Raw genomic sequence first — 23,440 nt, forward strand, 5'->3', positions numbered from 1 at the left:
GCGATCAGAGAGAAAGGATGATAAACAAGCCATAGTTGAGTGCTGGGGCTGACTGCAGCCTTAGAGCTGGGCCTCGGCAGTGCGGGCTGTGGGGCTGCGATCAGCGGGTGCCATCGCGATTTTCCATTCTCTGACAGTGTCCCTGTCATTCTAAGGCACCCGCTAATTACCATTCTATTTTATTTGAATAACGCTTTGAAGGACCAAGAAAGACATTGGTGATGTTATGTGTTGGTCCTTTGGAAGCATGTATTTACTTAAATGGTATTAAGTGTTGCTTTTCTGGGATTTTAATAAGAAATGAGCTCCACAGATGCTACATTGGATACTTGGGAACATAAAGCAAACTTAATGTGTTTTTTTTCCCATCCCTATTACAAACTATTTGTGCCCACCGTGCTCTCCACAAAATGACACAATCAGGATTTTGAGAATTAGTGATGCAATTCTTCACTGCAGGCCCTGTTTATTCTGCTGCGCGTTTATGAGGGTTACAGAGAGAAGCTTGTCAAAAAACATTTTTAGGTAAACTGAAGTGGGACTCAGATCAGAGTTGTGGATACTGACGCTTCGCGGTTGCTCATCGGCTTCGGGGCAAGATGGGCGGGTGTGTTTTATTAACACCACAGCAGAGAGGGCTACAAATGGGTATTTACCCCGTCAGAAGAACGAGTACCGAGAGCCGCCGGGCCCCTCAAGTCCCGCCGTGCCTGGTCCGGGTCGCCGCTGCAGCGAGCAGCCTGCGCGCCTCCGCCGGAGGGGGCAGGGCCGCACCCGGCCCCTCCGCGGCTGCCGCGGGGCGGGCTGGGGCCCCGAGCCGCCGGCTCCGGGGCGGTACCAGGGAGGCGGAGCGGGCGGGGGCGGCAGGAGCGGGGCGGAGGCAGCGCGCTGCCGCCGGGGGAAGATGGCGGCCGCCGAGGTGGCGGCGCTGCGCCTGTCGCGGCAGGAGCGGGAGCTGCGCTGGCTGACGGCGGAGGTCGGCCGGCTGAAGGGGCAGGAGGCGCCGTGCGGTCCCGGGACCTGCAGCCCCGAGCTGCAGCGGCTGCGGGCCGAGAACGAGAAGCTGCGCTACCGCCTCCTGCACCTGCGCCGCAGCCTGGCGGCCGAGCTGGGCAGGGCCGCGCCAGAGGAGCCGCGCCCGCCGGGCCCCGCCGCGGCGGAGCCTCCAGCCGGTGGCGAGGTAGCGCCCGGGGCCGGGACCCCCCCCGGGGCCCTCCTCGGTGCGGGCGGGGTCGGCGGTGGGCCAGGCCTCTGCGGGGAGGGAAGGGGCAGGAGGGGCTCCCGGGGCCGAAGGGCCGGCCCCAGCCAGCGCGGCTCGGCGCGGCCGCGGGCGCGGGGGTGGGAGCCCGCCGCGGTGTCAGCCCACGCCCCCCGAGTGGCCGCAGCACTGAGCGGTGCCGCTCCCGACAGTCCCTGCCTTTGCATAAAAGTGAAGTGAGTTCATCAGAGTCCAGAGTTGGTTTTATTGTTCCCGAGGCAGTTTTAATCTCCCAGTGGCTCGCTGGGAGGTCCTGCCGGTGATCGTTGCAGTAGTAAAATTGGGGAAACCGTGATGAGAAGATTTGGCTTGGTGAGCAGTTCTGCTGTGCCTGCTGAACAGCTGAAAGGACGCTCTTTAGATGTGTCATGAGAAGGTCTTCCTCTGTACCAAGAACATAGTTTATTCGATTGTAATTCCCTTTTTAGCCCAGTATTGCACTGTTGTAGTTTGTTTCAGTGAATGCTGGGAAAAGTCTTAAAGGCATAGGGATATACTTCATATTATCACTGTTTCAGAAAGTCTCCTGTGCAAGTCCAACTGTTGCAGTGAATCAAAATACAGAGGAAAAGAAAAAAGAAAATGAAGCTGTGAACCAACATCGGAATGATGTAAGGGGTTATTTTATACCACATAATAATAGAAGGGGTAGTATTATTTGGTTAGGTTCAGAAAGCGTGCTGAAATCTGAAATACTTTGCTGTAGTTTGAAATCCCAGGTTTTGAGAAGAAGGCTTGCAATAGCATGCATATAGACAAAATCATTCAGAGCTTCCTCTTGCGTGTAATTAGTAGGGTTACTTATGCATTCTTAGATCTCTACTTTTTATATAACAAAAGGATTTGGACTGTTGGAAAACAAAAGATCAAGATACTGTGATTCCTGAAGAGAGTGATGGTTCGTGAATAGTTAGACAGCATGCATGATGACTGGAAGAGGATGTTGGCAGTGCTAGCTGTAGTGCAGTAGATCTTAATAATTCACCTTATGCTAAACTAAAAGAAACTTCCTGTGAACTATCTTATTTTAATCTGTTGCTTTGAATGGACTGGCAGAAGTGAGGGCTTGTTGGAGAGATCCAAACTTCTCTAGGATGTCAGCCAAATACAAATTCTGGGGCAGGAATGTTGGCTGCGTTCTGATGTCAAACACATAAAGCCATTTAGGCCTAGATTGATGAAGGTGCATTGGAAAACTGGAAAGGCAGCAAGATGGATGGGACTATCATGTGTATAATTATTTACAAATGCTTTACTGTGTATTAGTATAAATTCCAGTACAGTGAAATCTGGTCTCAGAACCACTAGGGATGGATGAACACTGCGAGTCCTTTTATTCTGTTTCTCTCACAAATATGTATATGTATGATTTATTTGTTACAGCTACAGTGTGAGCCAAGCTTCATAGAAGACAGACTGAAGCTTTATGAAGCACTGAAAAAAGAACATGATGCTTTGCTAGCTTACAGAGCGGCCAACCAGAGCAAACCTATCAAAATTATTCTGACAGATGGAAAGATGGCTGAAGGGGAATCTTGGAAAACCACACCATATCAGTTAGCTGTAGGAATTAGGTAACCTGCAGATTCAAGGAGTTTTACTTTCACAGTGATGGATCTGTTACTATCATCTGTCTCTTACCTTGTTGCATAAAATATGTATGTCACAGTCAGTGGATGGTGATTCTCTAAAATTGGTTTATTTGGAAAGCATTGAAACTTCAGTTTAATGCAGAACAAACAGCTGGGTGAAGTTACTGTTCTGAGTGATGCTTGAGGTTCTATGCTGGGATCATAATGCTTGCTTCCAATTAAAAAAATACAACTATCAGTGGGAGTGCTAGGAATTAAGAGAGGCATCTGAAGATTTGTGAGTTACCAGATTAACACTAGAAGCTGGTGTTAGAAGCAGTCTTTCGTCCAGATCCCCAGCACTGAAAGCTGTTGAATGAAACTTGAAGACCTTAAGGGTCTGTACCTTAAAAGTAGAAAAGTGTTTAAGATGGCCACAGAAACAAAAATTAAAGGTCTTTAGGTGCTATGAGATGTGGGTGGGTGTCTCACAGGATTTAGAAACCTAAGCAGTTTTGCAAATCTGAGCCTAAATATTTTGGTGTCTTGTCATCATTTGTGTTTTTTAGTCAAGTGTTGGCTTCAAATGCAGTCATAGCCAAAGTGAATGGTGAATTGTGGGACCTGGATCGTCCACTGGAGGGAGATTGTGCTCTGGAGCTGCTTATGTTTGATAATGAAGAAGCAAAAGCTGTGAGTAAACACTCACTAGTTTCTACTTGATTAAAGGAACTAACAACATGAAATTGATTGCAGCATTATAGTTTTAAAATCTTGAATTTAAAAAAAATCCCCCAAACTACTCAAGTAATGTATTTGTCATGATTCGACAAAGAAGATTAGATACTAAGTACCTATAATCTATAGGTGAATAAAATCCTAGTGTTCTTTTCTTCTCTTTTACATAAACAGGTTCTTTCTCAAACAAGATCATACAGAATGTCTTGATTTGTATGCTAACCTGAAATATTCTGGTATCTTCTAAGACATGTGTTCTGTGGTTTGACTCTGATGGTCAGTCACCGAAAGCAACAATAAGGCTGTCTTATGGTTTTCTGAAAATTGTCCAATATCACATTGGAGTCATAAATAAAAGCTACACCTCCTTGTACTGGCACTGTTTATTAGAAACTTAAGTAGGTATGTCTTAGTCAATTAAACTATGAATATACTTGGTGACACACCCAAGATTATTTTTTTCCATGGGATTCAGTCTTAAGTCTATGTTTATCTTTATGCACTCGAATTAGACTTCATATTGTTAAAAAGTTATTAATGTGATTAAGGTTGTTTGAGGCATTTCGGGAACCTCTTTATCTTGTAGCAGTGTCTATGAAGTGGCCTGAATTAATAGGTACTTAGAACATAAGACTGGTATCAATATACTGGGTTGTTGACTCCTCTCCTCTGACATTTAAGGTAATGTGGTTTACAGTCTTATTAATAGATGTACTGTATGTGAACAATGGTAACTTAATTGGCTACATTGCTTTAGATGCAGTTAGTATTGCAGTATTACATAGACACTTAACTGACCAGAAACTAACTTATAGATGAACAAGATACAGTAAGTACTAAGGTGATGGAATCATGCAGAGGTATAGTCATCTTCCAGGCTGAAATACAATGGGGATTTATTGCTACACTTATTGCCATTATATTAATGATGTAGCATACTGCCAAATGAGGACAGAAACTTGTTATACTTCTCACAGAATTTAAACAACTCTGATTCCAGTGTATCCCCATCTGCAGATACACCTCTGTCTTGTTTTTTCTTTTTAGTTACACAATGCCAATGACCCCCTGACTTGCTCACCTGACTTTATTTGCAGGTTTATTGGCATTCAAGTGCTCATATTCTTGGAGAGGCCATGGAAGGTTATTTTGGGGGCTGCTTATGCTATGGACCACCAATTGAGAACGGATTTTATTATGACATGTATATTGAAGATAGGTAAAACTTCAGTGTCTAAGAACTTTAATACTCTGTATTGAAGCTCGGTACTAGAATTATTTTTGTTTGGTCACGTTTCTGCATGTTAAAAAAGTAAAATCATAGTATGGGTTTAAAACTGACAGGTTAGTGTTCTATGTACATGTATATATTGAGTGTGTGTGTATATTTAAATTTAAGAGTGGTGTTCAGATACCTGCTCCCTAAGACTTGCAGCTGTTGCATATTCTGTGAAAAAATGTAGTGTTTGGGTAAAACTGTCTGAAGTTTGTGGGAGATACAGGAAACAGTTTCCTTGAAGAATCATAGGAGCTTGGCTTCAAAGTGCCATAGTCACTTGTTGAAATGGCACGTATGCATGTAACTCGTATAGGTGTTTACTACTTTTCTAATCCTTGTGCACAGCTTTACAATTCTGTTTTTTCCTTGTTTATCTTTCTGTAGTCAGGGAGAATACTGAATCTGCATCAGCTGATAAACTAGCTCTTGCAGCTGGGTTGAACCTTTTTTTTTTTTTGCTTCTTTCTTAAATCATACATATTTTGAACTACAGATCTTCCAGGCATTTAAGCATGTCAAAGACTGTTCTAGGAGTGATTGCAGTGGGTTTGTTGAGGGTGATACCAGTTGTGTTTCTGAGTTTAGTGTCTGAAAGTACAGCCGATTGTAAGAAACTAAGAAAATACCTTGACAAATCACAACAAAACATCCCATGTTTTTCAAATTAAACCACTAGGAAGTGGTCAATTATTCTGATATTCCCATTTTTAAATTTATATTTCTTTTGCCTATGTCTTTCTGTTTAGAGGTGTATCTAGTACTGAATTCCCGCTACTCGAGAACCGCTGTAAAAATATCATAAAAGAGAAGCAGGCTTTTGAAAGGCTGGAAGTCAAAAAGGAGATCCTGTTAGACATGTTTAAGGTAAATCTTTGGAGTAGCTGTGATTCTGGTACAATGATCTTTTTAAATGTAACTTTTATAAAATACTCTATGTGACTGACTCATCAGAATAGTAGCTGTCTAGTAAAACAAAGAAAAAGAATAGCATCCTTTCCCCCTTCTCCATATCTCAAGTGTTCAGGATGTTTTCAAGCAATAATAAAAACAATTTCTTATTACACAAAAACACCTCAAGTTCAATGAGATGTCAAAGAAATTAGCACACAAAAGGCATACATTCATTCTGGCTCACTTGCAGAGACTTTGTCCTCTAGTCCTCTGTTTTAGACAGTGAATATTACCAGTCTCACTGTACTGTGTTTTAATTGCCTTTCAAAAGTGCTCTGAGGTGTTCAGGTGGTAATCACTATGCATAACACACCCTCAGGGAAATGAAGGTATTTTTGTCTCTTTACCCTGTTGTTTTATAACTCTTCTGAAAGGATCTTGAACGTTTACATAAATATATGTGATCATGCGGGGTTTTTCTAGTTGTGTTTTTTACTGATGTATTTGCATTGTTAATACATAATTTTAAAATAGAATTTTAGTAGCCATTTTATTGATGTTTCTGACTTTTCATGTTTCCTCACACAGTATAACAAGTTTAAGTGTCGTATCCTTAATGAGAAAGTTAACACACCAACTACCACAATATACAGGTAAAGAAAATTAAGTTAAAAGGTATTATGAAATATTTCTGTAGTTAAGTGTATTTCATTTAAATTGAGAGGAGAAGGAATTATTCTTCTATCTTCTGAATGCTTGTGTGATTGGGACTTCTGTTTGCAATAAATAATTGCTACTTATGTAAAATCAGATCTTTTCTTTCTCTGATGGGACAGATTAGGTCTCTTATCTGTGGACAAATGGCAAATCCACTTTTCACTCATTCCCTCTGGTTTCAGTAAACAGATTAAAATAAGTTACCACCCATGGCATTGAATTGCTGGATAATGGGTAAAGCTAACTCTTAGCTCAGTGTGGGGTGAGGACCTTGTTCATTCAGTTGCCAGGCAGAAAACTAGTTAGTTGCAAAGTGGCGATAGCATTTTTTTCTGTTTGATGTGCATAGTTTGAAATTTCCTGGCCAACTTTAGCATAAAGTTTATGTACAGAACTGTATGAATTGTGGAGTGTGTTATGATGCTCTTGGTAATGGATCAAGTGTGCTGAGTATTTACTGAGTGAATATTCTGCCTCAGGTAGAAGACACAATTACATTTAAGATGCAGTGAGTTTGCTGAGTGTTGCATATGTATAGCTATTACTGTGTTTGAACATGTTAATGCTTGACATGTATGCCATTAGTGATTGTATTTAAAAATGTTGCAGTGTTTTGAAATAAACGCTTTTTTCTTTTGGTGTGTAGGTGTGGTCCGCTGATTGATCTCTGCAGGGGTCCACATGTGAGACACACTGGAAAAATTAAGGCCCTTAAAATATTTAAGGTAAGTTTAAATTAACTGTGCATTAAAACTGTACAAAACTATGGGTCAGTTGATTTAGTTATGTGTTTATTTCTCATGAAGTAATTATGCTAGTCCTCTCTATTGTTTTCTTTGCTTACTCCGAAAATAGTCCTTCATTTCTTTCGCAGCTCCCATTGTACTGTAGTAGAACTACAGATTTTCATCATCCATCTGCTTCCAAGGTTTGCTGATTGACCATCACAACAGTACATCAGTGAAAGTTAACAGCATCTTTTTTATCGGAGTATTAGTGCAGTAACATGCATGCTTAGGCTATAATGAAGAGCACTGCAAAAATACTCAAGCTAGTAGTGACTAGATTAGCTGTGGAAGCAATCATACCATGCACATAGAGAAGTGCAGTGCCGAAGCCAATGTGGCAGTACTGTGCTAGTGTCTTTAACCAGCACTGTGCTTTGTTGTGCAAATGTCCTGGTTTGAGTCTGTACCAGCTATCTCATCTGTGTGCAGGGTGTGTGTGCAAGCTCAGTTCTGCAGTAAATGAACATCCAAGATATTCACTGTATCAGAAAATAGTATATTGACCTTCTAAGATGGTATCTTTCAGGTTCAGGAGGTAAAGCGGACCCTGGCAGATCTGCAAGTGCTAGTGTTTAAAAATGGCATTGCTCACAGGAAAGCCAGAGACAGCGTTTGCAGATGCCTCTGGTTGCGATGTCCTTGAAGTTACTTGCAGATGATAATTTTGGTAACCTTATTAGGCTGACCTCATTGGAACATTCTTCATAGTCACATTTGCTGACTTCCTAACTGAAGTTTATGAAGCTCCGAGTTCAGGGATTAAGTGTCAGACTGTCAAAACAGCTAGGATTCAACTGTGAGAGGGAGTTAATTTCATTTTGTCTTTCATGTTTCTCTACTGCAATTATGTTTTGAACATAAACAAGTGCTGCTTTTTTTGAAGACATAATGTGAGATAAAACATGCCATGATGTGAGTTAAAACAAAGTACCTAAGTAGAATAAAAGTATGACTTGAGCTGTCACTTTTGTTTGTCTTCTGTATTAGTATGCTGACTAAAAGGCAGTGCAAGTATCTTTGTATTATAAACAAATGCTGGATGACTGCACAAAATTCTTTTTCTAATAAAAAACCCATAACATTTGAATGCTTTAGTGTTTATTCCTCCGTTCCTTGAGATTATATAATATTAAAGTATGGGTTTTGCGCATCAGAATTCCTCTACATATTGGGAAGGAAAATCTGACATGGAAACTCTGCAGAGAATATATGGAATATCCTTTCCTGATAACAAAATGATGAAGGAATGGGAAAAATTCCAGGAAGAAGCCAAAAACCGAGACCATAGGAAAATTGGAAAGGTATGCTATTTCATGGTTTACTTCTCTTTTTTTCTTTATGCTTCTGTAATAGAATTCATTCTCTTTCATTCTTTTTTTTTTTTCATTTTTTGACTGTTTGAATGGGAGCCAGTTCTGTGAACTTCTTGTTAGTTTTATTTTTAAACTTTATTTCTATAAACTTGTTACTTGCATGCAAATGTTAAACTGATGGTGGGAAGAAGTAATGGGCTAGTCCCTCCATTTAGGGAAGTATATCTTAAACCTTTTAATGTAGAGTTTTTTCAGATCCTACCTAAAACACTATATTTTTCATAGAAGAGAGAAATTACTGAAAATTATGTAAATAATATGGTTTGGTCAGTCTTTATTATAGACATAAATAAGGGAATAGTTAAGTATATGTATGTGCAGTACTTCAGCTGTAGTTTTAAATATTGTTCATATATTCCTCTACTAGATTTAAATGAACTCATTTAATCTTAATTTGAGTATAAATTGGAAGATGTTAGGTTGACACAGATGAGGATTGTGACCTAATACTGGTCATGTAGTCATGCAGTCTCCTAATTGTTGTCACCTTTGCTATAGTTTTTAGAGAAGTTGGAGTTATAGGGAGGGTATCTGAGAGAAGACAAAAAGCTTTGTGGATGTTTTAAAGGCACGATGGGCAGTACAGGTGAACAGGAAGACATTTATTTGAAAAACTCATGTGTAAGTGAAGGTCGGCATCGTTGGCCAAGAGGATTCAGGCATGAACCTCGCACTACTTATTGGCAGGCGTGAAAAAAGAGACAGTGAAGAGCCTTCATAAGCAAGGATGAACAACCAAGGGTAACTCAGAAGAGGAAGAGCCAATAAGGAATTTACAGAAAACAGTGACAAAGGGAAGAAGTAGAAAAAATTATCTTTACAGAAGTGTTCATGCTTATGTGTATTAAGTCATTAAGACTTGTATATTTGTATAGTATTTGTTTGATGATTACTTCTATGCCTTTTCAAAGCCAAATTATCTAGTATCAATCAAACAACTTATCTAGTGTCTACGTGTCTGATATCTATGATACTGAAGAGGCTAAGGTTCTCCAAGATTTATCAGAGCCATACTGCTGAGCTTCTGTTTTTGAGACAGAATTCTGATAAAGAATGACTGGCTCACAAGCTTCAGCCATCAGCCCTCAGATGTGATGGGTATATGCTTAATTGCTTTGGTTACTAAAGGTAAGATTGGTTAAGGCTTCAGGATTTTGGGGAAATGTATATTTACATAGTCACAGAGTCCAATGGAATTCCAGTGTCACTACAGACTTGTAAGAGTAAAAGCTACAGGTAAATTAACTACTGTTGCTGACAACTCGTAGACTTCTGGAAATCACCTTGTTGCTGTAATACTTCATTTCTGTGAAGAGAGTCTCAACATGTGTGAAATGGTCATGTTCTGCAGTTCAACTTGAAGTGGTGTTTCAGCATTCTGTTTTTAATTTACCTAGGAGCAAGAACTCTTCTTCTTTCATGATTTGAGTCCCGGAAGTTGCTTTTTCCTCCCCAGGGGTGCCTTTCTTTATAACACACTTGTGGATTTCATACGAGTGAGTATATACTAATGTAACTCCTAATAAGCTTAATTATCAGTTGATAGGCCGTTCATAGCACTGAGCTATCCACAGAAACATCTATGTATGTAAACATATATCAGATTTTCACGGTGTTTATACAGATCTAACCTTTTTGAAAATAGGGCAGAGTAAAGCATTGACCTGTGCTTTTTCCAGTTGTGCAAAACCTACATGTGCAGTAGCCCTTTAGTCTCCCAGTAAATCTCCATCATAAGAACACAGTTAAAAAGAATCAGGCTTTTTGCTTGTCAAAAGCTCTATCACCTTTTAAATGTTGAATTTGTTTTATAGGAGGAATATCACAGGCGTAACTTTACTGAAGTTGTATCTCCAAACATCTTCAACAGTAAACTCTGGGAAGTTTCAGGACACTGGCAGCACTACAGTGAAAATATGTTCTCTTTTGAGATTGAGAAGGAAACTTTTGCCCTTAAACCCATGAATTGTCCCGGACATTGGTTTGTACTCCTAACTGAAAAACTTCTTATTTTACTATATTTATCCTTTGTGGGGCTGAGCGGGGAGTATTAATATGTGTTATCATGTATGTTCACAATAGACTACTAAGCAACTAGTGTGCCCAGATAGCTGCCCTGACAGTGGCCCAAAGCAGACCAAATACAGTTCTTGTAGGAGTATCTTTCAGTAAGTCCACATTAAGTGAGCAAAGTTTGTGCATGCTAATACTAGTCTGTACCACTAGTAAACACGAATTATATTGGGATAGAGATAGGCATCAGATATGGTGTACCAAAAGAAGTACAGATGGGCCAGTCTTGATTGTTATTCTCACAGTGTTTTTTCTAGGTGTCTAGCAATACATCTGAGTGCTGCACTTACTCTATTTGCCTGCCTTTTAGGATGCAGACAGCTGAAATGCGTAAATACTTAAAAAATGTGATTATTGTCTGTACAGATCTTGTTTTAGTTACTGCTTTGTCTTAAATCTTCTGTAAGAAGGATAAAGAAAAGGTTCTTTCATGTTCCTTCTAGCTTGATGTTTGCCCATCGTCCACGATCCTGGAGGGAAATGCCTCTTAGACTTGCAGATTTTGGAGTTCTTCACCGAAATGAACTCTCTGGGACTTTAAGTGGCTTGACCCGTGTAAGGCGCTTCCAACAAGATGATGCTCACATCTTTTGCACAATAGAACAGGTGAAAAAAAAAAAAAACCCAAACCCAGAAAACCAACAACCCGCCCCCCATAAGTCAACCAAAAAACAAACAAAAAAAAAAAACCCACAAACCTTCTTTCCTTCCCAGTGCAAACTAACATTAAGCAACAAAAAATCCCTGAAGTATTTCATCTCTAGCTGCTTCTGTTGTGTTGCTTTGTAGTGTGATGCTGCATTTGATGGGAGTTTTTTGGTAGGTATAGGTGCTTCCTTCTTAGCCATCTGGTATTCCATATTTCTTAACTTTCCACAATATTGCTGAAGTCAGTACACTGTTGAACTTGTTACAAGTTTCTCAAATAGTAGTGTCATAATTTGTGTTATTTATTTTTCTCTTTGAAATTAAAAAATGCTTATACCAAAAGAAGAAAACAATGTTATTTGAGGGATGTTACTGATTGTGAATTACATGATAAGATTTTCCGTATAGAATTTTTCCCATTAGAAAGATACATTGAGCAACTAAATCCCAAAAGGGAAAATCTTTTGTATCTCCCCTTGCAAAGAAAAAAGCTGTTGGCCACATTGTGTTTTCCATGGTAATGCCGAATAAATACTTCATTCTGTTAGTAATGCCATAGGTTTTAGCAGAGCGATGTGAATAAATTGATGTACTCTTGTCAAGTCTGAGTCATGCCATTTGGCTCCAGAAGCCCAGGCTTAACGGGAACATTACTTTTCTTGCCATGCTTTGAAGCCACACCACCTCCGTCCTGTTTTTACCCATTACCTAGATTTGGGTTTGTAGGATGTAATTTTCATGTGTGTGTGTTTGGGGTTTTTTTTAAATTTTATTTAATGGACTCATATTCGGGTTATGAGGAATTCAGCAAATACAATTACATTTTTATGTACGTAAATTTTAACTAATATCTTTTGTTTACTTTTAAGATTGAAGAGGAAATTAAGGGCTGTCTTGATTTCTTGAAGTCAGTGTATGCTGTCTTTGGTTTTACCTTTCAACTACATCTTTCTACAAGACCAGAAAATTATCTAGGAGAGTTAGAGATCTGGGATCATGCAGAAAAGGTAATTAATTTAAAAGCAAACAAACAAACAAAACCCTTAATATTTGTATTTGCAGATGCGGATATTTAACTAAGTTCTTTCATGTTGAATAGTGAAATTAGTGAAATTGCTTAAATCACATGCTAAATAGTGTGCTTAGTGGAAATGTGATGTTTTTCAACAAGCGTTAAATGTGAAATTTCTGTATAAAATGAGAACTTTCTGATTCTTACTTAGCCCCTTATCTTGAACTGATTTGATTTTTATTGATCTCTTTTTCTGATTAATCACAACATTTGTACAAGGAACTACTCTTAGTCATTTATGATAAATAATCTTGAAATAAATACTTGAACAATAGGAGTCATGCTGCCTGTTGGCTTCCTTTGCATTTCAAAGGCAAATGCTTTGACTTACAGTAATGAAAGGCCCTGCTATACCTTTTTTAATTACTCTCTCATTTTTATGATTAGCAACTTCAAAACAGCTTGAATAACTTTGGAGAGCAATGGCATTTGAATCCAGGAGACGGAGCATTTTATGGTCCCAAGGTTAGTGAATCAGCACTTTAATACAGCTTTGGGACGGACAAGGACACAGATACAATGCAGGCGAACTATACTTAGTAACTGTGTTACTTTGCTTCACAGATTGATATTAAAATCAAAGATGCTATTGGCAGGTACCATCAATGTGCTACTATCCAACTTGACTTCCAACTACCCATTCGATTTAATCTTACTTACGTTGGGTGAGTGGTTGAACCAAACATCTTTGTCTTTTAAATTACATCATTAAAAAAAAATGGTTACTTTCATTATCTGTAATTTCCATTAAACTGAGATGTATTAATGCTCTGTTGCTCATTTAACAAATGATTAGCCTGTGTATCAGTAGTCTGGTTAAGAAGGGACACGTCCCTGGTGAGTAGAGGACAGAGTCGCGAACTTGAAGATGCTTCCTCCATGTAACGATGAGTCCCTTTAATTGTAAATGCTACTGATTGCAGGAAAACTTCATGATCTGTCTTGTCTGCTAGTTCTGAAGACAACTGATCATATATAATGCTAAAGAAAACTCAGTTGAGTCATTTTTCACTTTCAGCCTAGTCACTGTGTTTCCTTTGAAGACATTGCATACAAATCCAAACGTGTCTTAAGGAGCTAGTATGTTTGTAATAAATACTTCATTCTTTTTATCAGATAAAGTCAGTTAACTTTGAATATAAACCAGATACGAACAGTGTTTAATGAAAATCTCACTTTGACTTCCTGCTAGGACGAGGGATATTTATCCACTGAGTGAATTAATCTTAGTACCATGTTGACTTGAACACACGCTTTATTTTGTTCATGGTGTTGTTTTTCTTGTTTTTCTTGCTGTGTTTGTTTTTGCATATTATAAAGAGTTTGATGGGGAAGATATAATAAGAATCTTTGTTATTTTTTGGTCCTGCTGCATATTCTACAGAAGATGTCATAGCTCTTTGGTAGGTGATAATACTGTCAGGAACAGCAGCTGGCTTTTTTTTTAATCATGAGACTGTAATTTAAGGAAAGAAATGAACAGTAAGGGCAGGTAAGATCCTGTGCAGCAAAATAAAAGCAAGACATAGCAGAAAAGAAAGAGCGAGGAAGCACATAAAATATTAAATGCACAGAAATGGAGCTGAGTCAGTCGAGTGTCTTTTCCAACTTAGGAGTTTGTACCTGTGCCACTAGCTACAGGCATGATTATTTTAAGTCGCCATAGTTATTCAGTATGCCTTTAAAAGCCCAGGTGACTTAAAGTACATTTTTAATAAAAAAGGGTAGATTTTGCCTAAGTATAAATAACTTAAGATTTGTCTTTCTGTGAAAAGTAGAATCAAATATGTTAGAGGATTATCTGTGTGAGAGCCAAGTTTTTTTGGTTTTTTGTTTTTTTTAAAAAAAAACCCTTATTCTTTTTCAGTAAGGATGGCGATGATAAGAAAAGACCAGTGATTATTCACAGAGCTATTTTGGGATCTGTGGAGAGAATGATAGCTATTCTAGCAGAAAATTATGGAGGAAAATGGTATGTGGCACAAATGCAGTTCTAAAATGTTTAACAATATAGAAAATACAGATCCTCCCTAATGTCCCATATATTATAATGCAAAATAATATCACTAGAATTTTCTCAAAATTAGTAGGTAAGATTACAAAAAAAGAAGTCTAATTTTGTGGTCTAAGTTTTATGATATCCTTTTATTAAGTTCATTATTAGAAATGATATTTCGGGGAAAATTATACAATAAAGCATAAATAAGAATTGTAATTGAATGTGTATGTGCATATACACATATATATATAAACATACATATATATATGTGTGTATATGTTCTTGTTCCTCTTTTCTTAAAAACATGCTTTTGTACTGGGAAGATGTTAGACGTATGTAAAGCAATTATTTATATAGACGTGAATTAGTCCTAGTACGTGAAATACTGTTTTAGCTTGCAAGATGTATTGTTTCATCTTGAAAAAGCTCTGAAGATATTTCTCCATTAATGTATTTAAAGCATTAAGGAAGAGTTGATTCTTACTTTCAGCCACCTATCTGTCTGACTGTCCACCTTCCGCTATAAAGCTATAAAAAAACCTGGAAATTATACCAAAAAAAAAATTGTTTAAAATTGTGAAGTCAGCTAGGAAGTGAACAAGAAGATCAAAGTTCAACATATGTGATTTTACTTGACTTAATCTATTGCTATTTTATGTGAACTTGAAAAGAGAAAGGTAATATATTATCCAACATCCTTAACTAACAAATATTTTTATAAAGAAGTTATTGGGGAACATGACTATGGATATAAATGCAAATGTAAAATGCACACTTATTTCTTTTTTTTTTTTTTGTCCTGCTTGCCAGGCCGTTCTGGCTGTCTCCACGGCAGGTCATGGTTGTGCCTGTGGGACCTACTTCTGAAGAGTATGCCCGGCAGGTGAGAGTAGGGCCTTCCTTTTTATAGTAGCAAGCAATTTTAATAGCTCCTTATGTACTTGTCCTAGAACAAAGAATGAATGCTTTAATAATTTTGGAGACGTATTGCGGAGGGAGATAATTTTTTCCATATAGTCTAAAATATATATAAGCCTGAGAAAGGGATATGTAACATTAAGTATTTTGAGTTCTGTTGTTATGTATGTACTTCAGTAATTATTAACAGAAGAAACAAACCTTATATACTAATTAACGTTCCATTACAGAATTAGCTGCTTAAAGTAGGGGCAGAGTCAGTTTCTTTCATTTCACATCATGTATACTCTTGGCTACATTATATTTGGCCATGGTTGTTTTTACCCCTCTCTTCTGCTTTTCTTCTAATGCAAGCATAAGTCAACTTCACTGATTTCCTTACAATGATTCACAAGAGCAAAATTATTCACATACATCTGTTAATTATTGGAAGGGATTACAGCATGCACAAATTTATGTTGTGGAATATATACCGTAATACTGAGAGGTTTTTTGGGTTTTTTTTAGGTTTGCAGTGAATTTTTTGAAGCAGGATTTATGTCAGATGTGGATGTAGATCAAAGCTGCACATTAAACAAGAAAATCAGAAATGCACAGCTGGCCCAATACAATTTTATCTTAGGTAATTGTGGAATCTTAGTTTCTGAATATCATTGGAGTTTTATTGTTGCGCATAGAGTTTGTCTGGATTCATTTTGTAATGGAGGTAGTCAGTTTAATATTGTTTGTGATATGTCTTGCAGTGGTTGGAGAAAAAGAGAAAGCCAACAATGCTGTCAACGTGCGAACAAGAGACAACAAAGTTCATGGAGAGATTTCAGTATCTTCTGCTATTGAGAAACTCAGGAAATTTAAGAGTTCACATATTCCAAATGCAGAAGAAGAATTCTGATGATATTGTTAGGAAAAAAAAATATTAGCTGCCCTTGTGAAATGTTGTTTCTTTCCTCCTGTGCAGCAATAATGCTTATCTGAGAGAATTTTCAGTTAATGGATGCACAAAATAAGCAAATGTAGCAATGGTGGTGGTCCAGGAATAGCACAAGCGGACAGATGCAACTGCCAACTCCTTTGACAATCCCATGGCATTTCAGTCTGTGCAAGTCGCAGAATACTTATTTAAATAGTCCTACACCCCTGCTAAAATATGTTGGGTTTGCTGTGGAAGTAAATCGGGGCTGCACGAAGTCAAGGAGGAGGCTGGGAAGTGTACTGGCTGCTGCTGTGAGCGCTGAGCTGCCTCAGTCACGCAGCTGCTGTGTAGCTGGCGTGATGTGGAATCAAAATCTTGGCAGTTGGTAGGTGCATCAGGAGCATTCTGGTGTAGTTTTTTTTCTGACTCCAGATTATATCAGTTTGGGGGGGGGAATAGCTTGGTGTTCTTTATGAAGTTATGTTCACAGGCTACAAATACATTGGTGGTTTTGGTAATCTCAGTGAAACAAGGCACGGATTGAGTTGGCATGATAATCGGTTGCTGTAAAGGTGATTGCCAAGAATGAAGTTGAATTATTCACCATATCTGTGTGTGGAAAGTGTTTTTATTTTTTTCGGTGTTTGCTGTTCATTTGGCTTTTTTCTAGAACAAACCAACCTTTGAAAAAACTTTGTAATTTATTGTTGTATTTGCTTGGGATACTGAGAACACTGAAAAGGTGCAGATGACAGTTTTCACTTTAAAAGGCCATATTTGTCTTGTTTGTGCTTATAAGTTATTTTAAAGTTATTGTCGCAGGCAGTTGAGTCAGATTTTTTTGGAGAGATTAATTTTTACCACAATTTTTTTTCACTTTTCTATTTTTTTTTAGTTAGAAGACTTAAATAGCATTAAATATGTTACTCAATCATCTAAGCTATAGAACTGTAGCTGTGATTTTAAATATCACTGAAATGAAGCAGAAAATACTATTTAGTGCATAATTCTTACATAAATATGAAGCTAGTGTTTTACTTCTGCCGGATACTTGTACAGGCTTGTTCAGTAGGCCTGTTTTTAGTTTTGTATTAGTTTGGGTTTGTGTATCCATTTTTACTGATTATGTGTAGCTTTTTAAAAGAAAAGGGGGGAAAAAAAAGGAAATTGAAGTGTTGGGAAAGCTTTCTATCCACTTTACAGAATTAACATGAGCTGTGGAGGGTGATTTTTTAATTTAAACTATTAATTCGTTGAAAAATACTAAAGTATCCTACTTTTATGGACTAGAGCCTCTATGATATAGGGAAATGTATTCAGATTACAGAATTAAAATTGGGGGGGGGGTGTGTAACTGAATTTCTAGGTTTTGCAAATACAAGACTAGCTTTTTAGGATACATGTATCAGTGCTGTCACCAGCTGACCTGCCGCACTGAGAGATCACTGAAGGATATGAATTCATAAAAATAATATAGATTAAACTTTTCTAGCGGGAGGCATCTGTCGAGAGGACAGGCAGGTACGGGACCGAGGGCGGAAAGCCGGGGGGGTCCCCAGCGTGGTGCTGACGGACGGTTCGGTCGCCTTCCTCAAGCCAGAAGCTGCATTCCGTTTCCTCCGCGCCCGCGCAGGGGGACGCGCGAGCCGCGGTCGGCGCTGCCTGGAGGCCGTGTTTGGCGGCGGTGGGAGCCCTCCCGCCGCGCTGCGGCCGGGCCCCGCGGGCGCTGCGGCGGGGCCGAGGGGCCGGGCCCTGCCGGGGGCTGCGGCCCTGCGGGGCGGCCCCGCCTCCCCCCGCCGCGCCGCGCCCCGCCCCTCGGCGGCAGCGGGGTTGTCGGCAGGCGGCGGCAGCAAGATGGCGGCGCGGTCGGGGCTGCGCGCCCTGCGGAGGCTCTGCGGCGTCGCGCTCTTCCTGTCCCAGCTCTACGGCCTCTCTGGCCGCGGTGAGCGCCGCCGCGCCGACCGGGCTGACCGAGGCCGTGGCAAGGCGGGGGGGGGGCGGGCGGGCGGGGGCACAGGGGAGGTAGCTGCCGCCCCAGCGCGGCCCCGCGGGGGAGGCCCGGCTGCGGGCTGTTCTCCCGAGCGGGCTCGGCCCGGCCAGGCCCGGGGCGCGTCCGGCTGCTGAGCTGCCGAGCCGGGGAGGTGGCCGTGACCTCGCCGAGGTGCGGACGCTTCCCTGTCTTGGGGCGGGGGAGGGGGGCGAGCCCGGTGCGGCGGGCCCGGCCGCGGGTTGGCAGTGCGTGCGGGGGGCAGAGGCGGGGCTGGGCCCCGCTCGCCGGCTCGGCCGCGGCCGCAGCCCCGCGCGGAGTCGCCGCGCCCGCTCCTTGTCGCGGGCCGCGTGTGCCCCGGGATGGCCGTGCGGGGGCTGCGCAGCACCGTCCGGGCGGGTGGGTGGGACAGAGCCGGTTTGCGCTCCCCCCCGGGCATGGCCCACGCGTGCCGTGCTGTGCCGGTGCTGCCCCGGGGCCCAGCCACAGATCCCCGCGGCGCGCAGCGATGCGCAGCCCCGGCCCTGGGCACCGCGGGAGTCGCGCAGGGGCAAACGCGAAGGAAACGCGTGCAGAGACGCGGCCGTGGGGCCGGCCAGGCCGCCGCTGCCCGCTTCGGCCAGAGCGCAGCTGCCTCGCTCGACCGAATGCTCTTGTTCAGTAGCAAATACGGAGCAGTACTGCTTAATTCTCAAGAATCAGAAGATAAGGCTGACTTGGAATAAACACGGTTTCCTGTGTAAAAGGAACAATTCTAATCCTCATTTTAATGTTTAATGTAAACATTCTATTATTTATAGAACAAGAAAACAGATTTTTATAGTTTTCTTATTACACTTTTTCCACTTGTAATTTCCTAGCAGTGTGCAGAAATCAGACTGTTTCTGAAGATGAATTTTATTCTAGAAATATCACTTTCTCCATTTTTATTTTCTTGTAGCAGGATCTTTGATGACCACAAAGCATTCACAGCCACAGTCTACCTTTGCAAAAAGTCTAACTTCAACAAGTACAAATACTCCTTATTTTAAAGCACCAGGTACAATATTACATTCTTCCTATTGTTTCTCTTCTGTGGGCCTTTTTCCTCAGTGTCTTGAGTTTAACAGTAAAGTTCTTGAATTGTCATAGAGACCTGTATGTGCTTTCACAGTGGTAAAAGACATTATAGTATAACGCATTATGAATTACTTTTCAGTGACCTTAACAATTAGTTTGGATTATATAATTAGAAAATTGGTCCATACAGGATCTTACAACTAGAAAATGGCCATTTAAACTGCCGTTGTGGTTCCTGTGTTTTAATACTCTCTCAGGATGGTGCAAGTTCTTGAAAGACTACAGCAGTCTGCAAGAACTTATTACTGTTCCTTGTCAAACATAAATACAGTTTTTGTAGCTCACGGGTACATCAGGATTTTGGCTGAAACACTGTTCTTGCTAGTAACTTCAGAGGTGATTCTGAACATGTACAAATAGCAAATGGCTGAGCTAGCTGTAAACTTAATGAGACCTGAACTAAAAGTAGGTTACATGTGTCAACCTGCTTCTATACCTAAACTGATTACTTCCACTGAGAAATGCTGGCTGAGGCGGCGCTAATCCATGCTTAAGCTCTGTTCTGGTGTTGTACTGAATTGCGTTGCTGTGCTGTCCTGTCCTGTGCAGAACTCGCCTGTGAGACCCTTGCAGGGTACCCTGCCGTGTTGTGCCTCTCACCTGGTGAACGCAGTGGTTCCCACAACACAAACCTGTGGTGCTGTTCACTGCGTAATAGGGAAAGCCCTTTATACAGTGTCGTGCGTGTGGGTGTATATATGTATAAAAGAAAAAATATGTATATATATACTTTAGATTATATAGCTTTTTCATTTGCTTTCTTAATTTTATTCACATATTTCACCTTTCAGAAAGTACAGAAATTCCATCTTATGTGACTAAATGTCCTAGCAACGGGCTTTGCAGTAGATTGCCACCAGACTGTATGACATGTAACACAAACTATTCCTGTATATATGGGAAGCCGGCCACTTTTGATTGCAAAGTCAAGCCACATGTTCATTGTGTTGTAAGTAACCTGTTACTTTTAAACGCAAATTTAAGTCATTTAATTAAACTGTGGCGTTTTGTCATAAAATATAAAAAATTGATTGCTAGGTTCTTACATAGGCAGGTTTGCAGATCTGTGATAGATTTAATCATTCAACTGTAGGCTGTTGGTGAAGAGGCAGACCAACCCTTCTCTGTTTTGTCCTCCTTGCATTGGATCTTTTTCTTATGCAGCCATGCAGTTGAGTTAAATCAATTTGTTGACCAATCAAAACTGAACCGTTTTGAGAGTGGGAAGGCTCAGTATCTGTCAGAGGTACAAACTGATCTTACAGGTGAGACTGAACGAGTCCTCCTTTTGTCAGTAGCCTTGGATTGGAGGAAGCAGTAACATTAAACTGTGCTTTAATAACTCTGTCAGTTTCCTAATGTTGATTTTTTCAGTTTTACTTGACTACATGGAGGTAGTAAAGAGGGTAATTGTTATTTTGCCCAAAATGTCTACCCATGAAATGTAATTTGATACTGCACACTGTGAATTTCTTTATTACTAGTGAAGTGATAATGCTGTCCTTTTATAGGATCAGAACAACCACGAGCAGGAGAACTTTACAATTAACATGACCTGCCAGTTTTGCTGGCAGCTTGCAACAACTGATTATGTATGTACTAATTCTACAAACTGCATGACGGTTTCTTGTCCGCGACAACGGTACAATGCCACTTGCACAGTACGGGATCACATTCATTGTCTAGGTAAGGCAGGCTAAAACAGATTCTGTAAAGAAGCTTTTTTTCTAAAGAATTTCTTAACATTTTTTGTAATGGCTCAATACAGTGCTTGTTTATGTCCGTTGCAGGAACAGCCTGCACCTTGATTAATCTATTGAATTTTTTTATAGTTACATTTTCTTTTTTTAAGCATAATAGTGATACCTAACTGTAAACATTGACTTTTAATACTGTTGTGTACCTTCACATGAGAGAAAATAGTTCTGGTTTATTTTTGTCAGCTTCTCTGAATTAAACTGATTTGGATATCACTAACAGAATCAGTATCAAATGTCTCAGTAGGATAATTTAAAAAATTCCTGCTGGTTTCACTCAAGTAGTTTAATTTTCCGTCTTTGTTCAGTGACCTTGCATGTTTTCTCATGTGGGACGAAGACTGATGGAACAGAGGACTGTAGAGTACATATGAGCTGTTGTGTTGACAGTGTTTGTTTCGATTAGTGTCGACTCTTTTAGGCTCTTGTTAGAGAAATAACAGTATCTTCTTGCTTATCATTTTCCACCTGTCATGTAGTCATTGTTACATTAAGGTTTTAATGTTTTCTAATGCTTAGGTAATCGTGTCTTTCCTAAGATGCTCTATTGCAACTGGACTGGAGGTTATAAGTGGTCTACTGCCTTGGCACTAAGGTACACAAGAACTATTAGATAACATCAAGCTAAAGTAGATAGTATTATTAGAAATAGATTGTCTATAAAATTTTCAGTCTGTGTGGGTTTTCAGGTTGGTATTTTTGAATGGTGTACTGAATGACCAATATTTCATATAGTCTACCTTAGAATTTGGAGGCATAGGATGCCTGAAGATTGCATATGCCACAATACTAGCTGTTTTCAGGAAATAGAGCTTGAGAGAAATTTCTTCATGGAATGTACATTCAGAGTAAATGCTAATGATTCTTAGGCTTCACAAAGTGATCCATTTTCTGAGTAGAGAGGACGTGTTGGCTTTTACTCTGTACAGTGTCTAATGAGGTACAAATGCTTGAAAAAATCTGCAGACTTATGTTTTTTTTTTTTTCTCCCAGTTTTTTTATATGTTTTAAACAAGTAGGGCTGAAAATTGTCCAAATTACTTCTTGGCATCTGAAATGAATGCAGCTGTTTCTGAATTTGATAGATGTGACTGTGCTGGCTATAGTTGGTGTACATTTGTTATGGCTTCCTTCCCAACTGTAACAGCTAGAAATGCCTTAAGATGAAGTTTCTTGTGTTTTAAATTATTAGGGAAGAGGCCAGTGTAGTGGTATTTAGATTATTTTTGGAACATTAAGCCATGAGAGCACCACAGTAGTGATTTGAAAGTAACTGAAGTTCTTTTGGTGGTAAAACCTTTTTCATTATATTTGCATATTTCGAAGGTGGTTAACATGATCAATTAGGTAGTGAGACTCTCTACTCCTGGAGCCAAAGATACAATAAGACTGTGATTAAAGCAAGATCTGTTCTCACTGCCACCAGCTGGAGAAACTTACTGTTGCCTGACTGCTGCGTGGTGCTGAATTTAATGATTGGGTCTGTTTCTCTAGCTTGTTTGTTGGGGTCTTTTTAGCTTCTGCTAGCTTAGAAACATCAAGACACATTTATGAATTTGAGAGCTTTGGGTTTTATTGCTTGTTGTGAATGAAAAACTGTCAAGTAAATTTCTGGATAGTATTAGTTAGCTAAGAAATAGTGCTATTTCATCAAAATCTTTCTCATTTAGTAACACAGCTCTTTTTGCACAAAAAAATGTATAGTTTCTCGAATGATGTAGAGCAAAACTATCATCGACTTATAGGTGTGTCAGAAAGAAGTGTGTATGGATACCTGAACTGAGTTCCTGTAAAAATAATAATAATGAATCATGTTTTTATTCTTATAGCATCACCCTTGGTGGATTTGGTGCCGATCGTTTCTATTTGGGCCAGTGGCGGGAAGGTCTGGGAAAACTCTTCAGCTTTGGTGGACTTGGAATATGGACACTAATTGATGTGCTACTAATAGGTGTTGGCTATGTGGGACCTGCAGATGGTTCTCTTTATATTTAAATGTGGGTGCAATGTGTTTCAGGGAGGAGTAATTGCTTGGAAAGGGCTCTAAATAAAAGAATGTAGAGATTTGAGCCTTTCAGGTAGAACGAAGAACCACTGTTCTTTCTATGTGCATACATTTTAATGTACAGCATCTGTACTTAGTTTGCCTTTAATTAAGGTAAAATAAAAGAGTGGATCACTGAGTAAGTTGAAATTCATTTCCTTTCTTCTATGGACATGCTCTTTTTCTATGAAAAAAGTTGAACAGCTGACCAAATTCTGCACTGTGCTTGAACCTGGATGATCTGTAGAGCACCAAGTGAGATGCAAACTAACTTGAATATTGAGTTGTTTACTTC

The 23,440-nt window shown here is 39.9% G+C and overlaps 2 protein-coding genes across 5 annotated transcripts; both read left to right on the forward strand.

Annotated features, from left to right (window-relative positions):
• Positions 1–879: 879 nt before the first annotated feature.
• On the forward strand, positions 880–16,846 carry LOC141928900 (threonine--tRNA ligase 1, cytoplasmic-like). Of its 2 annotated transcripts, XM_074837747.1 has the most exons (19): positions 880–1,180; positions 1,777–1,869; positions 2,642–2,832; positions 3,399–3,522; positions 4,665–4,786; positions 5,593–5,710; positions 6,326–6,390; positions 7,101–7,179; positions 8,397–8,543; positions 10,013–10,111; positions 10,430–10,596; positions 11,132–11,294; positions 12,206–12,343; positions 12,796–12,873; positions 12,973–13,073; positions 14,276–14,380; positions 15,218–15,290; positions 15,833–15,947; positions 16,069–16,846. In XM_074837747.1, exons 1-19 carry the CDS (start codon positions 905–907, stop codon positions 16,215–16,217), a joined length of 2,403 nt encoding a protein of 800 aa, XP_074693848.1. In that variant the 5' UTR covers positions 880–904; the 3' UTR covers positions 16,218–16,846. The 2 variants fall into 2 exon arrangements, with proteins under 2 accessions (XP_074693848.1, XP_074693850.1); XM_074837749.1 differs by lacking the exon at positions 1,777–1,869.
• A 1,199-nt stretch (positions 16,847–18,045) lies between these two features.
• TM2D3 (TM2 domain containing 3) lies at positions 18,046–23,284 on the forward strand. Of its 3 annotated transcripts, none has more exons than XM_074837882.1 (6): positions 18,046–18,180; positions 19,166–19,264; positions 20,136–20,293; positions 20,856–21,030; positions 21,621–21,696; positions 22,931–23,284. In XM_074837882.1, the coding sequence occupies exons 1-6, from the start codon at positions 18,093–18,095 to the stop codon at positions 23,094–23,096; spliced, it is 762 nt and encodes a 253-aa protein (XP_074693983.1). In that variant the 5' UTR covers positions 18,046–18,092; the 3' UTR covers positions 23,097–23,284. The 3 variants fall into 3 exon arrangements, with proteins under 3 accessions (XP_074693983.1, XP_074693984.1, XP_074693985.1); XM_074837883.1 differs by having other exon boundaries at positions 18,059–18,180; positions 19,169–19,264; XM_074837884.1 differs by lacking the exon at positions 18,046–18,180 and adding an exon at positions 18,364–18,399.
• The last annotated feature ends 156 nt before the right edge of the window (positions 23,285–23,440 follow it).

Source organism: Strix aluco, chromosome 12, assembly GCF_031877795.1.
Source record: "Strix aluco isolate bStrAlu1 chromosome 12, bStrAlu1.hap1, whole genome shotgun sequence".
NCBI classification, from domain to species: Eukaryota; Metazoa; Chordata; class Aves; order Strigiformes; family Strigidae; genus Strix; species Strix aluco.